We start from the raw sequence: 21,305 nt of genomic DNA on the forward strand, positions 1-21,305 counted from the left end.
AATCGTATTATTATTATTATTATTATTATGATTATGATTATTATTATTCAGACTACAACCGTTCCAATGTTGACTGAGCAATTGCAAATTCCCACTTCCCGAGACATGTTGAACGCAGCATATCCCCACCCTTTTCCCCATACAGGAAGCGGGGTCGCTAACTAGCTGGATCTATGCTGTCAACAAAGGGCAACACTGCAGGGAAAGCAGCAAATCTATCGGGAGGTCGGCAGTGTTGCCGATTCACCATCCCTCAAGTCTAAACAGCATCTCCCTGCGTTGCTAGCCGACGATTGAACATGGCAACTACAGCTCAGCTGTTCGAGGTGAAATGACTGGTGCACTAAAGTGCTGTGTTAGCAGGGTAGCTAGGTGGCTAGTTGTCGTTAGCTTCATGTATCAGCCAGGAATATTGAATAATGTCACTCTGACTACAGACTGGGCAAGGTTGTTTGTCCAGTGTGGAGAGAGGTGAATGAGAAAATTACCTGCAGATTAATTATTGTCGGCCGTAGAATTTGCATCACGCAGCTCAATTAATAACGTAACAGTGCTATATTTATGAGTTAATTGAGTTGTGGTGTTAGCTAATGTTAGAATGAACGTAGGTTCTTTAATCTAAAAAATGTGGGTAATAAATAATACAGTTTAGTGTTTAGTCCTAAGTGAGCAACATAACGAGAATCCGGTTTAAAGGTCGCTTATGTGGGTGTGGTGTTGTGTTGGTTTTTTGCATGGCAGTTTTGTACATTTGTTTACTTGGCACTTGCCTCCCTTCAGGAGCCTTTTGATGCAGATGAGTACATTGAGAGGTTGGCATGGAGAACACCTGGAGGAGGATCCAAAGGAGGTGCAGAGGCCTTTGATCCTAAAAGGTAGGCTATAGTGTTGTTCACACCAGTAGACAGTGGTTCTCGGGCGGGGAGTAGGGGACACCAAACCAGGGGTCCTTTAGTAGGTTTCAGGGGGTCCCAGGTAAATGTGAGATATTTATAGCAACTAAATGGACCCTTATTACAGGTCTGTACATCTGAGAGTGTACACATTTCTTCTCCCAAGTGATGTCCGTGACCTAATCATTTGGCTATGCATAAAGTTTGAGAATGCCACTGATTTACACCCACCACTCATAGACTTGTCTCATTTTCCTATGGATGGCAGCGTAGCAAAAACAATCCAACTGATAGGCACAGTTGGGATGGATGTATTGAGTGGCTACCAATATGTTCTGCCTCCACTTATGAAGCGCCCACTGAAAAACATCATAATGTTATTGTTTACTATCAGAAAAGGGGTTGATAGCACATTTATCCAAAGTGCTTTACAAGCTTTACAATGTGCATTACACACACACACACACCCCGACCGACGGCAGAGGAAAACATGCAAGACACCAACCTCCTCATCAGGATCAGTTAGGGTTCAGTGTCAACGGCACTTTGACACTAACCCAGGGAGAGTAGTCACAATCATTGTTTAGTTAACATCATCCGTATTTACATCCTATTTTCAATGGATTCTGGAGAAACTCAACTTTTCAGAGGGCAGTCTATTATGGATTAATTTTGTTTTTCCCAGATTATTAGTAATTATCTCTATGCCTCTTTATTTGTGATATATCTACTTGTGATATTGCCCCGTTTGGAACCTCACCCTCCAGTATTAGCTCCGAGATGATGTCCTGCGTTACCCTATCCCAGAGGTAGAGCCCATCTAGATGCAGTGAAGATCACCTTTTTCGCAACATCATATACAAAAAGCCATGGTAGTCCCAGACACCTACAGATGTTTGAGGTTTGGCTGGAAAGTAACATTTTTACGACGGGGTTAAAAAATAAATAAATTGACTACCGGTAAATAGATTTAGTCAGCCTGTGCCATGTTTTCCCATTCAACCTGGAAGACCCCCCAACGGCAGGTGGCAGTACTGACTAAATAAGCAATTTAAGCGTTTGTTTTCCCCCGTTGTAAAACAAATGAGTTTCCGGTGAAACCTCAAACATCTAGGTGTCTGGGACCACCTTTACTTTTTGTATACGATGTTGCGAAAAAGGTGATCTTCACTGCATTTGGACGGACTCTGCCGTGATAGGGTAACCAATATTTGATTAATTGATCTATAGTTGATTCATTGATGTATATAAAAGAGTAACAACAAAAATATTGATTAATAGAAAAATATTATGTTAAAATTATCACAAGAAATTGTCGATTGATACAGCCCTATTTAGGAACCCACTCTCCGTGGAGATTTTTTTTGCGCAATTGTGTGATTGAAGCAATAACAACATGGCTAGTTGATTGTGTTTTATATCCTAATTGCACTCACTATTCATTCTGAGAGATATCAGCTAGTATTTATAAACTGTATTTTGAAAAATAAAATCCCAGAATAAGGGATCTCAGTCTGAGAACATTTTTGGGGCGTGACTGATTTATGGACCAATACAACATTTGTTCTGTTTTGGAGAGAGCTTGCTGGGTTTGAAGTTGACAGGAATCATTCTACATTGTTGGAATAAAGTTTGAGTTTGGTGAGAATGTTGCTTGGTCTTATGTTTACATTTGGTAGCCAACTTCCATCCATCCATCCATCCATCCTTTCTTAATACTTTCTTAATCACAAATACTACACAGTAGGCCTTTGGAAGAACCCCAACTAACTATTATGTCGATCCATGCAGCCTTATCTGCTTCCTCCACAAAACTGTTGCCACAACCTCCTATCAAGCTCTATTTAAACCGTAGTGAAGAGTCAGACGACGTATGGAGGCCACCATACTGTGAGTCACCAACCAGGGAACGAGAAGGGAAGAGAGACGTCCTTAATCTGTAGCCAGTGCAGAGGGAATTAGTCAAGAGATTATATACTCATCATTTTAGGATGTTTCCCACTCGTGAAATGTAGTGCTGACTTAGAACTCTTGCTCGGCCGTCCTGATGGCACTTAAAATGCAGCTGACGAGGCTCCTAGTTTTCAGAGCTTCTTAAGTCTAGGGACCCAGGAATTAAAGCACCCAGTTACACACCATTCTGTAACTATTAACTGTAAGTGTTGGGTCAGTGGGACAGATTTAACCCCGCTTTTCCCCAATTTCTCCTCCTGACTTAACATTTACATGAATTTGTTTTGTGTTTTACATGACGTTTGTCATGGATCTTAGTTTACTTGATCTGATTTTATTTCATTTGTCCTCTGCATTTAACCCATCCCAATGAGTAGTGAGCAGCGCTCCAGAACCTTGGTCAACGGCACGGCCAGTAGTATACCTAGCATGCATGCCCTTTGGTGTGGGGGGGAAATTGGAGTACCCGCAGGCAGGCATACCCACAGACTAGTTGTTAGAGGGTTCCAACAACTTGGGATGCCCAAAAAGGCTGGAAAAGTATTTTAGTGTCTCTGCTATAATCGGCAGCCGTCATATATGACGGAGACGCTGCTACTTATACCAATAGATAGATGCTGAGTGACATGCCTATTGTACCATAAAAACACATGCCATGATTTTGTAAGTGTAACTCTACTGCACCTTTTACTATTTGTGTCCTTGTATGCATCTCCTTTGTGTGGACATAAATAAAGTGTGTGTCACGCGTGTGTGTGTCTCGCGCGTCTCTGTCACGCGTGTCTCTGTCACGCGTGTGTGCGTGTGTGATGTGTGTGAGAGACAATTTTGGATGATTTTTGCCTATAACACATGTGTTTCTTTATTTCCCACACTGACAGGCTGCTGGAGGAGTTTGAGAATCACATAGAAGAGCTGAAGCAACTGGACGAGAAGATCCAGCGCCGTGTGGAGAAGCTTGAACATCAGTGTCACCGCGAGGCGAAGGAATTTGCACATAAAGTACAAGACCTACAGAGGAGCAATCAGGTGAGGTGGATGGATAATGTACCGTAGATATCTTTCCATCTTCGCCTCTCCTTGAGATGATTTTTCAGCTAGCACAAAAATCAATTTCACTCACTTCTTTACACCTGTGATGTGACGATAAAGTTGATTCTGAATCAGATTCTAACGTGTCCTGTACAATCCGTGCAAATCCTTGTACTGTACGGCCGGCACGCACATATGTTTGCTTTCACTTTGTCGGCCATCCTGACACTTGATCTTTATGCACAGACACTACTTTACAAACAGTCAGGCTCTGTGTCCCTTCAGGTGGCCTTTCAACATTTCCAGGAACTGGACGAGCACATCAGCTATGTGGCCACCAAAGTGTGTCACCTGGGAGACCAGCTGGAGGGAGTGAACACACCTCGACAGAGGGCCGTGGAGGCTCAGCGTCTCATGACCTACTTCAACGAGTTCTTGGACGGGGAGCTTCGCAGCGACGTATTCAACAATCCCGAGAAGGTTAGTACACTGCACTACACACACACCTTACTGTCCTACCATCCATCCACCACCAGGGGTGCCTTGTTTGTTTTGTTGTGGAGGCCCCACTGTGATTGTTACTGTAGGTGAAACGCACGTGAACAGGATTATAATGGAAATGATTTACATTAATTTGCCAAGTTCATCCCTTTAGTTGGATCCCTCGGCTAATTTGGATTAATAAACTGTCAGTTGCTTTCAAAGTTTCTGATAATAGCTGGCTGATTGACTAGCATGGGTGTCAACATGCTCATGTCAAGCCTAATTGCATTAATTGTAGAGTCGGAGTGAGCCTGTTTCTCTCAACTTACAGTACGTCACATTAAAGACAAGGTACTCCAATGTGAATCTCTGCTAAATGCAGACCAAGTTTATATTAGACAAATTACCCTACTGTTGTTGACCCCTAAAAGCATTGACATTGGAATATTGTAATTAGTTGTGGAGAGGTTGGGATGCTCCAGATGAATTCCTGCTTGGAGAATCATCGCTAGTGGTGCTGGAGCAGAGCGGGGGAGGGGGGGGGGGTCAATCCCAGAGACGAGAGCTGTAGATGGGGCTAGGCTTTCGGAGAGGCATGCAGGAATATCTGACCAGATTCTTTTTCCTGAGCATACCTCCAGACGAGGGGAAAAGAGGAAAGCTGCAAGTGAATAGCTGAAGGGGGATGGCTCTGCTAATCCTTCTGAAAGGGAGGGCTGGGCCGCCAGCGTGGAGACAAGTGCTGCTAAACCCTGACTGCAGGGAGACGGCTACATTACTTACATGGGATTTAGCTAATCTTAGCTGGGGGACAGATACTTAGAAAACCTTCGCCGAGCAGAAAGACTGGATCCTCCTCACGGGAGCAGAGTAATGATGTTAGCTGAGGCAGGCATCTGCGGGAACAGAGGAGTTGCGGACGGCGGGCCTTTCGTAGGTCCGGAGCTTTTTCAGCCAGCATGTATGTCATGGGGAGGGAGGGGGGCGTGGGGAGGGTTCTCGACAGGGGCCTCTTTTTTAGACCGATATCCCTGGCCGGACAGATTATTGAAGGCGATTTACACTCCTGTGGGATTACAGCCTATTCAGAAAAAAAGCATGCCAATAAAGAGTTGGACGTGCTGCTAAGTCAGGGCTGCTGCTGCCACCACTGCTTCTGCCGATGCTCAGGTGAGCAGCGTCTGCTTGTTATCAGCTCCATGGCCAACATGGGGAGGTGGAGGAGGGCTGCTCTAAGATGATGAATGAGTCGTTTTCCAGTGGCCTGTCTGCTCTGCCTGTTTGGATGTCCATCTCTCAGTGTCCACTCATGGTGTATCTATCTATCTCTCTCTCTCTCTCTCTCTCTCTCTCTCTCCTTTGTTCACCTCGCTCCTCATCAGATTAAGGAGGCGGCTGATATCATTCAGAAGCTGCATCTCATTGCCCAAGAACTGCCATTCGACAGGTGAGTCAGGTGTCCTAGAGGCAGTTTTAGACATCCTAGCACTGTCAGAGAAGGTGGAAGTTGAAAGTGCCAATAGCGTGCTGTGTAATCGCCAAATACGGATCAACGATGCTTTGGTGTTAGAATAATACATTGTAAAAGTAAGTTACTGAAAAATGCATACATTTGCAAGATGCAATTGACTGAATCATTTTGTTCTCATTTTACAGATTTGCAGATGTCAAGGCAAAGATTGCAAGTGAGTTGTATTTCAGCTATAGTCATTAAATTCTCCAGGGCACAAGGTCACAAGAAATGAAATAAATACAACTTTTCGTGTGTGTGTGTGTGTGTGTGTTTGTTTGTTTGTTTGTTTGTTTGTTTGTTTTCCAGGTAAGTACCATGACCTGGAGCGTCAATTGATCCAGGAGTTCACCGCCGCCCAGCGCAGGGGTGAAATTGGACGTATGCGGGAGGTTGCAGCGGTTCTGTTACATTTCAAGGTGATCCAGAGACATTCTGCAATCATTACATTACTCGATCCTTTTGTTCTCTTCAGCATTACATTATGAACCACTTTCACCCTAGCATCCCTATTCTGAGCATGTCATTATAGGTAAAAGTTGTTAAAGAACATTTTAAAACGGCCTGTTTTTTTGTTTCCACATAAAGATGAATCCTAAATGTATACAAATAAAGTAAGACAAACTAGAATGGTGTAAATTAAAAGCACAATACAGTTTTATGCAACACTGTCGTACGTCAAAGTATAAAATATGGCATAACCAGACAACATAGCTAACTAGAAAAAGTGCCCCTCAGGGCACAGGTCTCCACCAGGGTAGGTCGGGTTGTGGCCTCCTGGTGGTTCTATAATAGGCCAATGTGAAAAGGGTGCCTTTGATGGCAATTGGATGATTTGAGGCATTTTGTTCCAAAAATGTGTTTTGCAAAAACCAACCTGTTGGTGGCGCTATAACAGGCCAATGTGAAAAGGGTGGGATATATTCCTCAGCCTAGTAAGAAAATGTGTGAAAGATTTCACGTAAATTGCATGCTGCGTTCATGATTTGAGGCTTTTGTTGAAAACGGGGCAATCTTGCAAACTGTGAAAGCCAATTATAGCCAATTAGGATGGAATATGAAATATCGGACAGATCCGACTTGAGCACATGACCATAGATATACTGTGTAACGATTTGTGAGATCTTTGGACAGAATCTGGAGGAGTAATATCAAAAAAATTGTTTTACAAAAGTCGGCCTCCTGGTGGCGCTATAAAAGGCAGATGCAGAAAATGCAGGTCAAAGGTTTGTCCTTGGCCTCTAGGGAGTGTGCATGCAACGTTTCACGCAGATCGGTGCAGTTTTAGGTAAATGTGAAAAGCTGCCTCATGGTGGCGCTATAACAGGCCGTTCTGGAAAATGTGGGGCAGAGGTTCATCGTTGGCATCCAGGGAGTGTGTGTGCAAAGTTTGGCATCGACCAGGTTAACGGTGCCGGAGATTAGCTGTACACAGACGGACGGAAGGAAGGACGGACACACACACACACACACACACACACACACACACACACACACACACACACACACACACACACACACACACACGGACGGAGTGCAAAACATACTCTCTCCCCATGCCTTCGGCCTGGTGGAGACAATAATAGCATTGGCTAATTGTGAGATTGTAGATCGGCTAGTTTCACTGTTTAACCCATTTAGACTGGGAACCTCTATACAGCACCGAAGGCTGACGTCAATATCGCTAGAGGGCGCTAAATCCACTGGTTCATGTACTTTCTATTTGCATTGTAATCCCCATAGGGGGATTTTAGATCGCCTCATATAAGAACTGTGTTTGAAAAATAAACAAATCATCCCGGCCGTTTCACTCATATGGATATGAAGAATCAACTGACTGAGAGAAAACGCTATTGTTACTGCTGCTGAATTAGTTACATTTTCGCTAGAAACAGACATGAAATATGACTGACTGACTATTGTAAACGATACAGAGACACCTCCCTGACAATTTCGCTGAGACAGTTTGTTTATTTTTGGACAACAATTCTTATATGAGACGATTTTAAGATGACCCAATGTTATTCTCCATAGAGAAAAACTTCCATGAACCGAGGGATGAGCGAGTGACGTCAGGACTTTGGCGCTCTATACCTTAGTTTCAATCTGGGAACCCCTTTTGGGATTGCTGTTGCTATGTACAGTATGTACAGTAGCATCAAGTTTTTCATGTCTAAATGGGTTAAAAAAACATATATATAATATAATATATAACCTTTAAATATTGTGGACGTCAGAGTTTGTGGTTAATGTCAATTCATACTGAATGAGCTAATATGGAAGTGGAGTGTCAATGTTGCATTGATGGAGAGGTAACGCGTCTCTTTCTGTAACAGGGTTATGCACACTGTGTGGACGTCTACATCAAACAGTGTCAGGAAGTGAGTGGTACAGTGTTCCCCATACTCTCAAATAATATCCCAATTATCTCTTATTATAGCCAGTATTATGCACAGGCCTCGAGTTAGTCCTTCTGTTTCTCTTCCCAGGGGGCATACATGAGGAACGATGTGTTTGAAGACACCGCAGTTCTCTGCCAGAGTGTCAACAAGCAAGTGGGGGAGGTCTTCAGCAGCCCAGAAGCCGTTATGGCCAAACTCATCCAAAGCATCTTTGAGAACAAACTACAGGTGTACTATTTACCATTGTCATTGTGTATTGGCTAGATCCCACCATAACTGTGTTGTTCTGTTAGACTGATAGCTTTTGTCTTTACAGGCCCACGTGAGAGAAAAACTGGACGAGACCCGACACTCTAACGTGGAACAATACCTCAAGCACCTTTATGACCTTTACACAAAGTAATTCATGTCTTTTTTCAAACTTTGTCTGCTTGACACAAATTCACAGCAAACCGTAAAACGTTTTATTTGGGGGCAGGGGCACACAGTCAATTACTAAGGGGGGGACAATAAGGGACAATAATTTAAATTTGAAAACAAAGAACAAGAGAACAGTGTACTGTTGCAACAAGGCAACAGTACACTCTTTTCTGGCTAATTTCTGCTTGACACGTCACTCGACAAACAATGACATATATTTATCAACAGTAAAAAGTGACTTTATCACAATGTTTGTGCCCTCTAGGACCACAGCGTTGACAAACAAGCTGACGGAGTTCAACCTAGGCTCAGACAAGCACACCTTCCTGTCCAAACTCATCAAGAGCATCTTCTCCTCCTACCTCGAGAGCTACATCGACATGGAGAGAGACTACCTTCGCACTCGCAGTGCCTTGATCCTGCAACGCTTCTACGACTCAAAGAACCACCAGAAGCGCCCCATTGGCGGCGGCAGGTGGGATTTAGGTTTCACTCTTAATGCCATTGGAGTGTGAAACCCAAAATACACTGACAATGGTCCTTTTATGTACAGTTGAGTACGGTTGAGTTTCCCACATAAGTAGGGTGAGAACCCGCCAACACTTGGCTCACCAAACCTCCTGAATCTGCTCTGTAATCTATTCATTATTATGATGTATTTATTTATTTATTAAGCACTTTATTACGCACACTTTCATTAAGTGCTTTACATAAATCTGAAGATAAAAGTCACAGAATAAAAACTTGATTTGGGTGTAACATACAGTGAGAAATAACAGCATTAAGGGAATCAAACAATATTGCAAAATGTTAAATTATGGAAAGGCCTTTTAGATAAAAGTTTTAAGGGATTTAAAAGAAAATGGTGAGTTGCAAGCCTGAGCTCCTCAGCCTTGTCATTCCAGAGCCGTGGATCTCTGACAGCAAAGTCACGGTCACTTGTCTTCAGCCTCCATTCAGGAACAACCAGCAGGTTCCAGTTAGGACTCAAATGTAATCACATGTAGTCAAACAGCTTAAAACAATCAGTCAAATCTTAAAAGCCAGTGTAGCGTTAAAATAGGAGTAATGCGTTCACTTGTCCTGGTTTTAGTTAAGTGACCCCACCAATATTCCTACAAACCAAACGGATCCACAGACGTCAGATGACGCCATAGCCACAATATTACACACTGCCCTCTCCCACCTGAAGAAAAGGAACTCCTATGCGAGAATGATGCTGTTCATAGATTACAGCTCAGAGTTAAACCCCTCCAGACTGGACACCAAGTATTGGACCCCAGCCTGTGCGGCTGGATCCTGGACTACCTTTCAGAATGACGCCAGGTGGTAAGGATGGGCTCCAACACCTCTATACACCCACGACTGCGTGGCCACGCATAGCTCTAACTTTGTGCGTCAAGTTCACTGACAGCGATAGGCTGATGATGATGAGACGGCCTACACAAGAAAGGTGGAGTATCTTAAAATCTTAAAGAATGGTGGCAAGAGCACAATAGGGCCCTCAAAAGTCAACAAGACCAAAGAGCTGATTGTGGCGACAGGAAGACGGGCAGAGAGCACACCCCCATCTGCATCGATGACGCAGCAGTGGAGAGGGTTAGCGACTTCTAATTTCTTGGCATGCACCTCACCGAGAAGCTCACCTGCCTTCTGCACAACCAAATACGAAGCCACTGTTGGTAGATTGCTAAATAGCTTCTTCCCTGGACAGTCAGTCATATAAACGATCTGATCCGATATTCAGATTATAAAAATATGTGTGAATGAGTCCGTTAATGTGGCTCTCAAAGTTTAGGTTGGGATTAAATAAAACCAATGTTTTCGGCTACACACCTGACATTGTTGGATAAAGGTCTAAGTGAAGACTAAAGTTTAAAGTCTGTAGCGAGTCTAATCCCTCCTTCTCTCGCTGTCCCCTCCCGCAGTATCCAGGAGCTGAAGGAGCGAATAAGACAGCGCACCAACTTGCCCCTGGGCCCGAGCATTGACACCCATGGAGAGACCTTCCTGTCCCAAGAGGTGGTGGTTAACCTTCTGCAGGAGACACGACATGCCTTTGAAAGATGCAACAAGGTGAAAATCCCCCCGTCCTGTTCATGGGAGTATTCTGTATTTTTGTCAAAGGAAATAAAACAGACAAAATAAAACGCTCGCACACGAGCACAGAGCTACAGTTGGAGGCCATCGATATTGTCCTTTTCTTTTTGCTGAGGTTTGCGTGATCTGCGCAAAAGGACAGTTAACCCATTTTGGGCGGGAACCCCTTTTGGTGTTTTAAACATTATGTTATAATTTAGCTATTGAAAAATAGCAGATCTACAAGCTCATAGCGCGCCACCGAGTGGCGCGCTACGAGCTTGTAGGTCTGCTATTTTTGAAAAATCGTGAAAATATTTATTTCAGAAAACTGGAGGATTTAGAAGGATTTTTTTAAATTTTGAGGTCAGGCCTAAATGGGTCAAATGATAAGGGACAATATCGGTGGCACCCAACTGTACTACAGACTGAAGAAGAGCCTTGTGCTCGAAACGTCACATAATTTTGGTGCAATAAAAAAAAAGCATCTGTCAGCCCCGGACTGGCATAGCGTTCCGGGCAACTAGTGACTGCGTGTCGTGGGTTCGAGTCCCGATCCCGATTACCTTTGCTGCTTGTCTTCCTCCCATCTCTCTCCCCGTTTCCTGTCAAGCTACTGTATCTATATCTATCAATAAAAGGCAAACAGCCCCCCAAAAATATATATAAAATCACACCCGTGTGAACTGAGTGGTGCAACTCCCCTCTCCCCTCCCCCCCTCTTTCTCTCCCTCTCTCTCTCATTAGCAGGCAACAGTGCAACACTCTCTCTCTGTTTCTGGCACAACAGCGCCCCTACTGGTACTCATTGGTACTCGTGCTCATAGTCACATAGGTGAACGTCACATAGTTGGGTGAACGTCACATAGTTAGGTGAACACGGACATTGCTGTTCCTTGGAGTGGTTGCACCACTCAAAAATACACATCTGTCGCAATGGAGCCCTCAGTGGTGTTCATACTGCTCATCTCAGCACCTCTTTCCGCTCTCTTTTCGTGCATTTATGTCAAGTCAACATACAGTATATGCAAGGGCAAATCCTGCCTTTGCCGAGTGAAGAAACCCTCTTCAGCTGAGTGCAAATTGCATCACCATTCTCTTTTCTTTTTGCTGTGATCCAGTTGTCAGATCCTGCAGACTTGCCCAAGAATGCCTTCTCCATCTTCCTGCTACTGGTGGAGCACCTGTGTATGGATCACATCGACTACGCCCTGGAGATTGGCCTCTCGGGTATGTCTATCTCAACTCCTCCGTGGAGCACAGAGCCATCATCAAAGAATGTCTCAGCAAGTGGTTGTTGATTGGTATTGAACAAAGTTCACTAATAAATAGCAGATGATTTATATAGCAGATGATAGATGGAGCCCACACAACCACAGGTACAAAAAGACTTTCTTTATTGAGAAATCTGACAGCATTTATACAGGCGTTGACACTAAGGCCCCTGGCAGGTAAATAAAACGTTTGGGCAGGTGGAGTCTGCTTTCAGGTTGCCCGACCAGGCAAGTGCTCGTTTGAGAGGGTACGCAGCAATCTATAAACACAACACGAGATATCTGTCTAAACACAAACATAAAATAGTCATATTCATGTGACATTTTTTATCACAGTTATTCAAATTCTACCTACAATTTTATAATGGACAATTTACTTTTCGGGCAAGTGGGCATGACCTTTGGACAAGTAGAACATGACCTGTACTTGCCCGACGGGCAAGTGCCTCTGAGACCTTAGTGTCAACCACTGTTATATAGCACCATTTTCCAAAGCACGTTACAATGTATTCATGGAGTCAATGTACAGTGGAGGCAGCAATGCAAGGCACTGCTTGACTGAGCAGTTAAGGCTCAGTGTCTTGCTCATGGACACTTCGACATGATGCCAGTAGCGGGGATCAAACCCTGTTAATCCACCTTTTTGTGTACGCTAATCATTCATCCTGTTCCTCTTGCTTTGAACTACAGCTATCCCCTCAGCAGATGCCAAGAACGCCAACCTGTACTTCCTGGATGTGGTCCAGCAGGCCAACACGATCTTCCACCTGTTCGACAAGCAGTTCAACGACCACCTTATGCCTCTCATAAGGTCAGATCATTCAAATCAGTGCTTCCTGCTGGAAGCTGTTAGCTCCTCACCTAGATTTGTTTTTTGCAGTCAAAAGTAGGAACCTCTGACATTTTTGTCCACAGCTCCTCCCCAAAGTTGGCAGAATGTCTGCACAAGAAGAAAGAAGTGATCGAACAAATGGAAGTCAAACTGGATACAGGCATTGACAGGTCAGTTTTCCAACTATATAGTTAATATAACGGATTTAGCAAGAATGCTAATTCCCATCCGTAGTCCGACTCAACAATCAAAGGAATTTTGCACAAAGTGTGTCAGGACTGCACCTCACATTCCCCTCTGATGATAGCCCTTGTACTGATGCCCGTGTCGGGCTTCCGTTTTATAAATTCCTCCATGGGAGGAATCCTTTAACCCATTCAGGCCTGACGTCGAAATTTAAAAAAAAAAGTTTTCTAAATCATGACAATTTTCGGAAAGATTTGAGGCACATTTTAACGATTTTTCAAAAATAGCAGACGAGTGGCGCGCTATGAGCTTGTAGATCTGCTATTTTTCAATAGCTAAATTATAACATAATGTTTAAAACGCTAACGCTAACGTGACATGGATGCGTTCCAGGTCTCAATGGATTTAAGAGCTTCCAGTTATCAAAGTTATCAAAAATAGGAAGCTGCAGTGATGTGTTTTTATTTTATTTTTAGATATATACCTTTATGGCTAACTGTTCTAGGGGCTTAAATGTCGTCATACCAGAAACGGTACTCGATGTGAGAGAAGATCATACATTGCAAATGTGTCGTCCTGCATTTATATGTAGACTCAAATGAATGCGCCCACTACACTAGTTCATATTCTCTATACATTCATCCAGAACAATTAACTGCATGGTGGGCCAGATGAAGTACATCCTGACGGAGCAGAAGAAGACCGACTTCAGGCCAGAGGATGAGAACAACGTCATGATCCAGTACACTGCAGTAAGGGAACGCAAAGCCACACTGTAGCTTCTCCTTTGACTTGGCTCACATGCACAACTAAACAAATGAGAAAGCAAGGTGGGCATCACAACATCCTGGGCACCTTGGAAGAGTGGGCTCTAGGGAAATGTGGGCACCTAGAAGAGTGGGCACCTAGAAGAGTGGGCACCTGGAAAAGTGGCCACTAGGGAAATGTGGGCACCTGCAAGAGTGGGAACGTTATTTGTTAGGTGAGCATGAACGGAACATGACAATGTTGCATCTATGCAACCAATGAAACAATAATAATTATTTGAACTAGTCCATACCCAGGGATGTGAGCACTCACACAGCCATAAAAGTGCATGGTAGGCCACCACTGGTGCTGTAGAGTCAGGATTTAAAATATAGCATCCGGACTGTCTATCCCTCTTCCATTCACTCTTCTCTGACTGAGACTAATGTTGCGTTCACACAGGGCACATTAAACTATGCAGTCTACCATTCATTGTCAAAGGAAGCCATGCGACATGCCGTTGCAAAGGCGCAACGATGCATGTAGCCGCTCCAAATAAACGCGTCGTTTCATCTGCCCGTGTGAACGCACCGAAAGGCATATTGCAGTATTGCATATTGCATCTGTTCTAATGTGCTGCTGATCAATCAGATTTTATCCAGTGGTGATAATACATTTCTCAATAGGTCACACATTGATTCTGAATATGTCCAGTTTCAAAAGTCGTTTGACAAAATAAAACAGGCATGTGTTTCCATGCCTCGATCTCTGCCTATCGCCGACAGTTACAACACGCATATATATACACACACGGTGCAGCTCATCATTCACAGAGAGAGACGTTTTTCTCCGGTGTCGGCTCGCCTCGTTGATGTGAACCGCAGCGAGATGGCACAATACAGCTGTGGAATGTCGGCGCAGCAGCGCTCAGTGATGCTCTGGTCCGTTGCATCATTGAGCAACCAATCTTCTACACACTAACGCTATTGACACCAAGAGCTAACACAATGTGGATTCGAACAGTGCACGTGTCTGTGTGTGTGTGTGCTATGGAGATTATATCCAAAGCGCCCTCCTGCTCATAAAACGCAGTGTGTGTACACTGTGTTTTTAAACGCCCTAAACGGAACTACGGAAGTCTTTTATAAGTTTCTTTGTGTATGTGCCATAACCATGACGACAAAGGGCTGCAACCATGACCACAGATCCCATAGGCCGAACTGCCAATCGCCGGTGTTTGTGACACAAAATGCTAATAAACGGCTTACACAGGAAAGTGAAAAAACGGGCGTTGTCATTTTGTGCATATGCTAATGGTCAATGCCCATGATCAATTGGTCAACCTGCTGAGGAGAAGCATGCGGGACAGACTTATGTGTGACTGACTGACGGACAGACAGAGGTGTAGATACATCAGATCCTACATACAGAGATACTGTATGTAGGATTGTGGTGAAACTACACAGACTACTGAGCGTGTGACGGCACTGAAATTCAGTCTTACAGGCAGTGAGAATGCCCACTCTTCTAATGCCCAGTTCTCCCGGTGACAACCTTTCCTGGAGCCATCTCTTCCCTACTAGTGCCCAGTCTTCCCAAAAAGATGGTTCCCAGTTTCCCTAGTGCCCACCTTTGCTGTATTCGGCACATCTCTGCAGTGATTGAGGCTTTTGCATTGCAGTGGACTCACCATAAATGTGCAACAGCAATAATTTAAGCAATAATAATTTTGGTTTTGGTGGTCCAAAACCGAAAGTGTGTTAACCACTTATTAAACCATGTCATAATAGGTGAACATTCTCATAAGTAAAATATACCAGTGGGCCATGCATGAACCTTTGATAGAAACAAACAAACATTAAATCAGAACTCAGAGTCGTGTGTGTGTGTGTGTGTGTGTGTGTGTGTGTGTGTGTGTGTGTGTGTGTGTGTGTGTGTGTGTGTGTGTGTGTGTGTGTGTGTGTGTGTGTGTGTGTGTGTGTGTGTGTGTGTGTGTGTGTGTGTGTGTGTGTGTGTGTGTGTGTGTGCCTGTGTATGCCTGTGTATGCCTATGTATGATCTGCCCAAAATAGTGACGCTGTGTTGGAAGTGTTTAAAGCAACTTCAACGTTGTTTATTACCATATGATGATTATGTTACGTGACCCCCCCCCCCCGTGCTCCTCTGCAGGCCTGCTCCAAGGTGTGTCTGTACGTTAGCCGACAGGTGGAGCGTGTGCGGAAGTCCATGGACGGAAAGAACGTGGACACGGTGTTGACGGAGCTGGGCGTGCGCTTCCACAGGCTAATTCACGAGCACCTACAGCAATACAGCTACAGCTCCATGGGAGGCATGCTGGCCATCTGCGACGTGGCCGAATACCGACGATGCGCCAAGGACTACAAGGTGCGGCGGGGGTGGGGGGGCATGGTGACTTCTATGGATGTACAAAACATAAGGAACACACGTCAAACCTTTTCCAAATCCTTTAACTCATTGAAGGTCAAGTGCTGATTTGACAGATTTTTCACAAAGTCCCTCCAGGCCAAAATCGTTAACTTCTTTTTAAAGGGTCTTAAATTGATAACATTATAATCATGACTTAAGACAAATCTTACAACTCTCGTTCTAAAAAAATAGAACAAATTTATGGTGGCCTGTGCTGAACTATTGCTACTGCCATTTAGCGGTGGATGACAAAACAAAAAAAGACGACACAACAACATGGTAAGTCCAGGGGAGAGTTGTGAATTGTACCTCGTTTCTGCCTTGATTAGTAGATGAGGCTCAGGAGGGGAGATGGGTTAATTAATGAATAGCTTTTAAATTATTATTGGTTTATTTATTCATTTTAAACATTTCAAAAATGTGTGCAAGGGGTGGGGAACACAGTATTCTGTGTACACTCGAGTCACACCAAAGGGAATTCATACAGTACATTTGATGTACAAGCCTGCGTTACAAGACTGGTGGGTAACATAGTCAGACATGGGTTGTTGTGTGTATGTACAAATAAAGGCTTGGCCCCAGTAAAAGCCCAGGTAAAGAAAACATATTAAATTACCCTAAGGGCTCTGGTGGACAGTTCACCATAATTTACATAGTAGGAATTCATGTACAACAACATTCAAACTTCATAGTACTACTCGCCATTGCTCAGTTTCGGTTTTCAATAGAAACTGAGCAAAAGAGAGAAGGGAAGTTGTTGGTAGTCGGGCTGTGGCTGTGGGTGCCTCTGTGGCCGACAGCAGGGCATAATGAGCAATACAGTTGTAAACAAAGTATTTGATCCGCCATGGTGGATGAGTATTCTGCTAGTAACTACCATCCAGTTATGTAATCATTTGACTCTCAATATATATTCATCATTGTTGGTATTAATCCATTGAGACCTGGAACGCATCCATGTCACGTTAGCGTTAGCGTTTTAAACATTATGTTATAATTTAGCTATTGAAAAATAGCAGATCTACAAGCTCATAGCGCGCCACCGAGTGGCGCGCTATGAACTTGTAGGTCTGCTATTTTTGAAAAATCGTTAAAATGTGCCTCAAATCTTTCCGAAAATTGTCATGATTTAGAAAACTTTTTTTTTTAAATTTCGACGTCAGGCCTGAATGGGTTAAATATTACAAAATTTTGTAATTGAAATTGAAGTTTCCCTGTGGCATGGCCTCTACTCTCTGTAAATCTTTTTAGCTATAAATATCATTGGCTGCCAAACACGAGTTTTGTTTTGTTTTTTTGACACTGGATGGCGCTGTTCGCTAACCTATGGGTCACCATTGGTTTTGGGCGTTCCCGGGACACATTGATCACATGAGCCAAACTGCTTTCCCAAGCTTGTAGGAGCCGGTGGAAAAGCATGCATTCCTATGGGACCTCTGCGTGCACCACTCATTCTACACCAGAGCCTGTAGCTTTCAAACAGATCATTGCGTATGGATCAGGATTATATTCCGATTCTAGGACCTGTGTGCGTCATTTAAGGACACCCATTTGTGGAATGGAGCGACACAGAATATTGTATGATTTTTCAAAGTTTGGTGAAAAACGCTCTGAATCCTGGCAGTCAGTGTTGCAGATTGTGAACAAAGCTGCACAAATCACATTGTGTTCAGTGTTCAGTGGTGATGCTGATTAACTATGTACACAAGTTCCACGCTCTTCATGAGTTTCACTTTCACATGCAGGCTTTTCATGCTGCATTTGTTTATGGCCAGAGACGGCTCTGTTTTGTGACGGCATGCACATAGCGAGGTGTGATTGGTCTAATTCTGAGGAGACGGGTACACAGATAAATGGAAAAAGGGGAATATCCGCACTCTCTTAATAAAGTTTGAGTTTCTTTATTTCATGAAATCACATGCAGCAGCAGTCCACCTAGAGAAACGAACGTGTTTCGGCACACAGGCCTTCCTCAGCGTTTCAAACTTATTAAAAATAATGTCTCCAGTTAAGGTCTAGTTCTCTATTTAGAACTTGAATAATGAATGGCTCTATTCTGGTAGTAATCGTTGCTATAGAGCAGGGGTGCCCAAAAGATAGATCGCAATCTACCAGTAGCCTACATCACAAAGGATGTGCAGGTAGATCACATGACTAAAGAATATTTAATTTAAATATTAAAAAATTAAGGTGACTTGATTAATCATCAATATTTTGTTTTCAAGAGTGTTGCTGTGCACAAACATCGGTAGCATTACAAAGTAAATAAAAACCGTACCTATTCCATTTATCCTGCTCTATTTCCCATTCCAAGTGCAATAATTACTATCACAATATAGAACTTTAACAACAAACTTGTTTTTACCAAAATAAAGATAACTTTTTAATTAGTATTTCATGGTTAAAACACCTTTTTGTGAAAAGGTTGAATCTCTAGTCTATATTCTCATAGTAATCATTGCTAAACAAGAAATTATGACATAGTCATTTGTCAGGTGAAACAAGCGCTCTCCGTTGTGCATCTGTCTGTCCCCCTGTCCCCTGTCCCCCCCCCCCCCACATATTATTATTTTTGTAACGTGTATGTTTCTGTGTTACAACCTCGCGGCCGTTGTCTGCGTCCGTTTCCGTCGTTCTGTTCGTGCTTCAATCACTGTGTTTTGTTGTGGCATGCAGATTGGCTAGATGAGTGGTGCAGACTCCCATAGGCTTAGGCAGCGTTTCAGAGTATACCATTGGCTTAGGGGGCAGTCAATCATGACTAGGTCACTAATAAAAATGGGCCTGTTGTATGTCAGGTTTCACCTGACAAAAAGAAACAAAATAATCATTGATAGATTTCACCTGACAAAAAACAATAATCATTGATAGGTTTCACCTGACAGAGTGTGCTGAGAATGAGCACAATTTGAACTACCGGTATACATTATGTACTGCAACATTCTTACACAGTAATCGTTATACAGTTGGAGCCAGAATGCGTTTATATTCTGGGTTTCCAGGAATATCCCGATCTCAGTATGGGGGTCTAGATTATCGGTGCTTTGGAAACTGCCCCCCGATAGGACCAAATTGAGCTGCCCATCTGGATAGTTGGCCGATACTAGTAGCCGTCCCTAATTGGAAGTTTTACAGTAGGTTGCAAGAGTTTTGCTCATTTTGTATTTATCCAAACAGGTGCCTCTGGTGCTGCAGCTGTTCATTTTGTATTTGTCCCAACAGGTGCCTCTGGTGTTGCAGCTGTTCGACACGCTCCACGCTCTCTGCAACCTCCTGGTGGTCGCCCCCGACAACCTGAAGCAGGTCTGCTCGGGCGAGCAGCTGACAAACCTGGACCGGAACCTCTTGCATGCCTTCGTCCAGCTGAGAGTAGACTACCGCTCGGCCCGACTGGGTCGCCACTTCAGTTAATGACCGACTCAGCCGTCCGCTGCCCTCCGTCCAATCACATTGTTGCCCCTGTGCTTTCAGACAATGCACCTCAGAGCTCATTTCCCCGCTTCAGAGCATTATTTCATTTTGGATTGTCTCTCAGGCATATGGAATTTTCCAGGATTGCTTTGTCCATTCAACGAGACAAAGGCCGCAGCCTCCTTCAATCTGGGATTTGTGCATTTTTATGTCTAATGTCTATGGACTGAACTTTATTTGTTTTTAAATACTAACCCAACACCAATCCACATGGGTTATAATTTAACCTATCAGTAAACGGGCAACATTGATTTCCTTGAACACAAAGAAACAGACTTGTTGTTTTGATTGTGCCAAATATATGAATCTTAAAATGTGGTTGCACTTGTGCACAGGAACAGACTGTAAAGCTGCTGTGAAAGGAAGGTTATGACTGTTGTCTTGGGACAGCCACAGACTGTAGACATCTCAGCCGAGCATGAGATAAGACACATGACCACCTCTTTAACCCTCCACCCCTGACTTCAGAGCGGAGTTCGAGAGGTCAACACTACAGAGAACTGTGATGTGAGCCGTAAGCAGGTCTGAGAACCCCCTTGGGAGATTTGGGTGGTCCCAAATTAGGCTGAGATGACTGGTGTGATGGGTCAGTGAATATCTGTCACTGTAATTGCACAGATCAACACCTGCTCATCCAGCGGTGCCCGCACTCCCATGTCCTCCATTGTTTACTGGATCAGCGGCGTTTCTGGGTCAAGGCTCGTTGAAATGCTGGCCCCTGCTGATTAAGGAATCAAACTTGTGTGGAGTTCTTCACACAGGGATTATTGAAGGTTCACTGTCACCGTCTCTGTTCTCAGCATGGAGACCATTCATTTGCCTGAAACCGCGTGCTATGCTAACCTGTTCCCAGTGTACCGCTGTTTACCTTAATCAATGACTCATTAAAAAGATGTGATTCATCACGGTACTTTTTTTTTTTTTATCCTAGTATCCCTCTCCCTTTAGCAAACCGCCGGGATCCGGAAATTGAAAAGTTCCGCCCGCTCTCTGGGCGAGTGTCACTTTCAAAGTGAGACGAAATGTGCAACTTCCTTTTCTATGGAAGTCATCAAGTATTCATGGGAATTCTTGCCACCAGAGTAAAGTTCTTTGTGAGTCTTCAGGAAGTGAACAGAGCGGAGGGGATTAGATATCTACTGGTTGATGAAATGTGTGCAGTAGTCATGGACTGAGGCAAGCTGGGGAGATAGAGACGGCTGAGAGCTCTGCTTCAGCTCCGGCTGGCTGCTGTTGTGTAGAAGGTACACACGGCACTGTGCAAAGTCAAACAACATAATTAATTAGGCTAATATTAATATTATCAATGCCACATAAATTCAATTCTACCAGCCCTAATCACAACTGGATAGCTTGTAAAAAATATTTTGTTAGGCCCTGATGCAAACACTGGTTCTTTTCCAAACATTTGAAAACTATTTGTTTTTGCCGTGATTAATGTGTGCAGCACAGGAAGGGGCTGGGGAAGCGAGGCCCGGCCAGGGACGATAACTGGTGTTGAGACGAAGGCAGAGGCACAGTCTGGCCCCAGGGACTCCCAGCCCAGGCAGATGGAAGAGGGGGAGGTATGTGGTGTTTTGCGGGGGGTGTTTGAGC

The 21,305-nt window shown here is 43.9% G+C and overlaps 1 protein-coding gene across 1 annotated transcript; it reads left to right on the forward strand.

Annotated features, from left to right (window-relative positions):
* Positions 1-136: 136 nt before the first annotated feature.
* exoc5 (exocyst complex component 5) lies at positions 137-20,612 on the forward strand. Its single transcript, XM_079528054.1, has 18 exons — positions 137-326; positions 781-875; positions 3,728-3,875; positions 4,164-4,358; positions 5,744-5,808; positions 6,018-6,046; positions 6,181-6,290; positions 8,208-8,252; positions 8,361-8,501; positions 8,590-8,672; positions 8,959-9,168; positions 10,622-10,769; positions 11,894-12,002; positions 12,737-12,857; positions 12,962-13,048; positions 13,711-13,816; positions 15,981-16,196; positions 19,461-20,612. The coding sequence occupies exons 1-18, from the start codon at positions 300-302 to the stop codon at positions 19,647-19,649; spliced, it is 2,124 nt and encodes a 707-aa protein (XP_079384180.1). The 5' UTR covers positions 137-299; the 3' UTR covers positions 19,650-20,612.
* Positions 20,613-21,305: the final 693 nt, after the last annotated feature.

Source organism: Electrona antarctica, assembly GCF_951216825.1.
Source record: "Electrona antarctica genome assembly, chromosome: 18".
NCBI classification, from domain to species: Eukaryota; Metazoa; Chordata; class Actinopteri; order Myctophiformes; family Myctophidae; genus Electrona; species Electrona antarctica.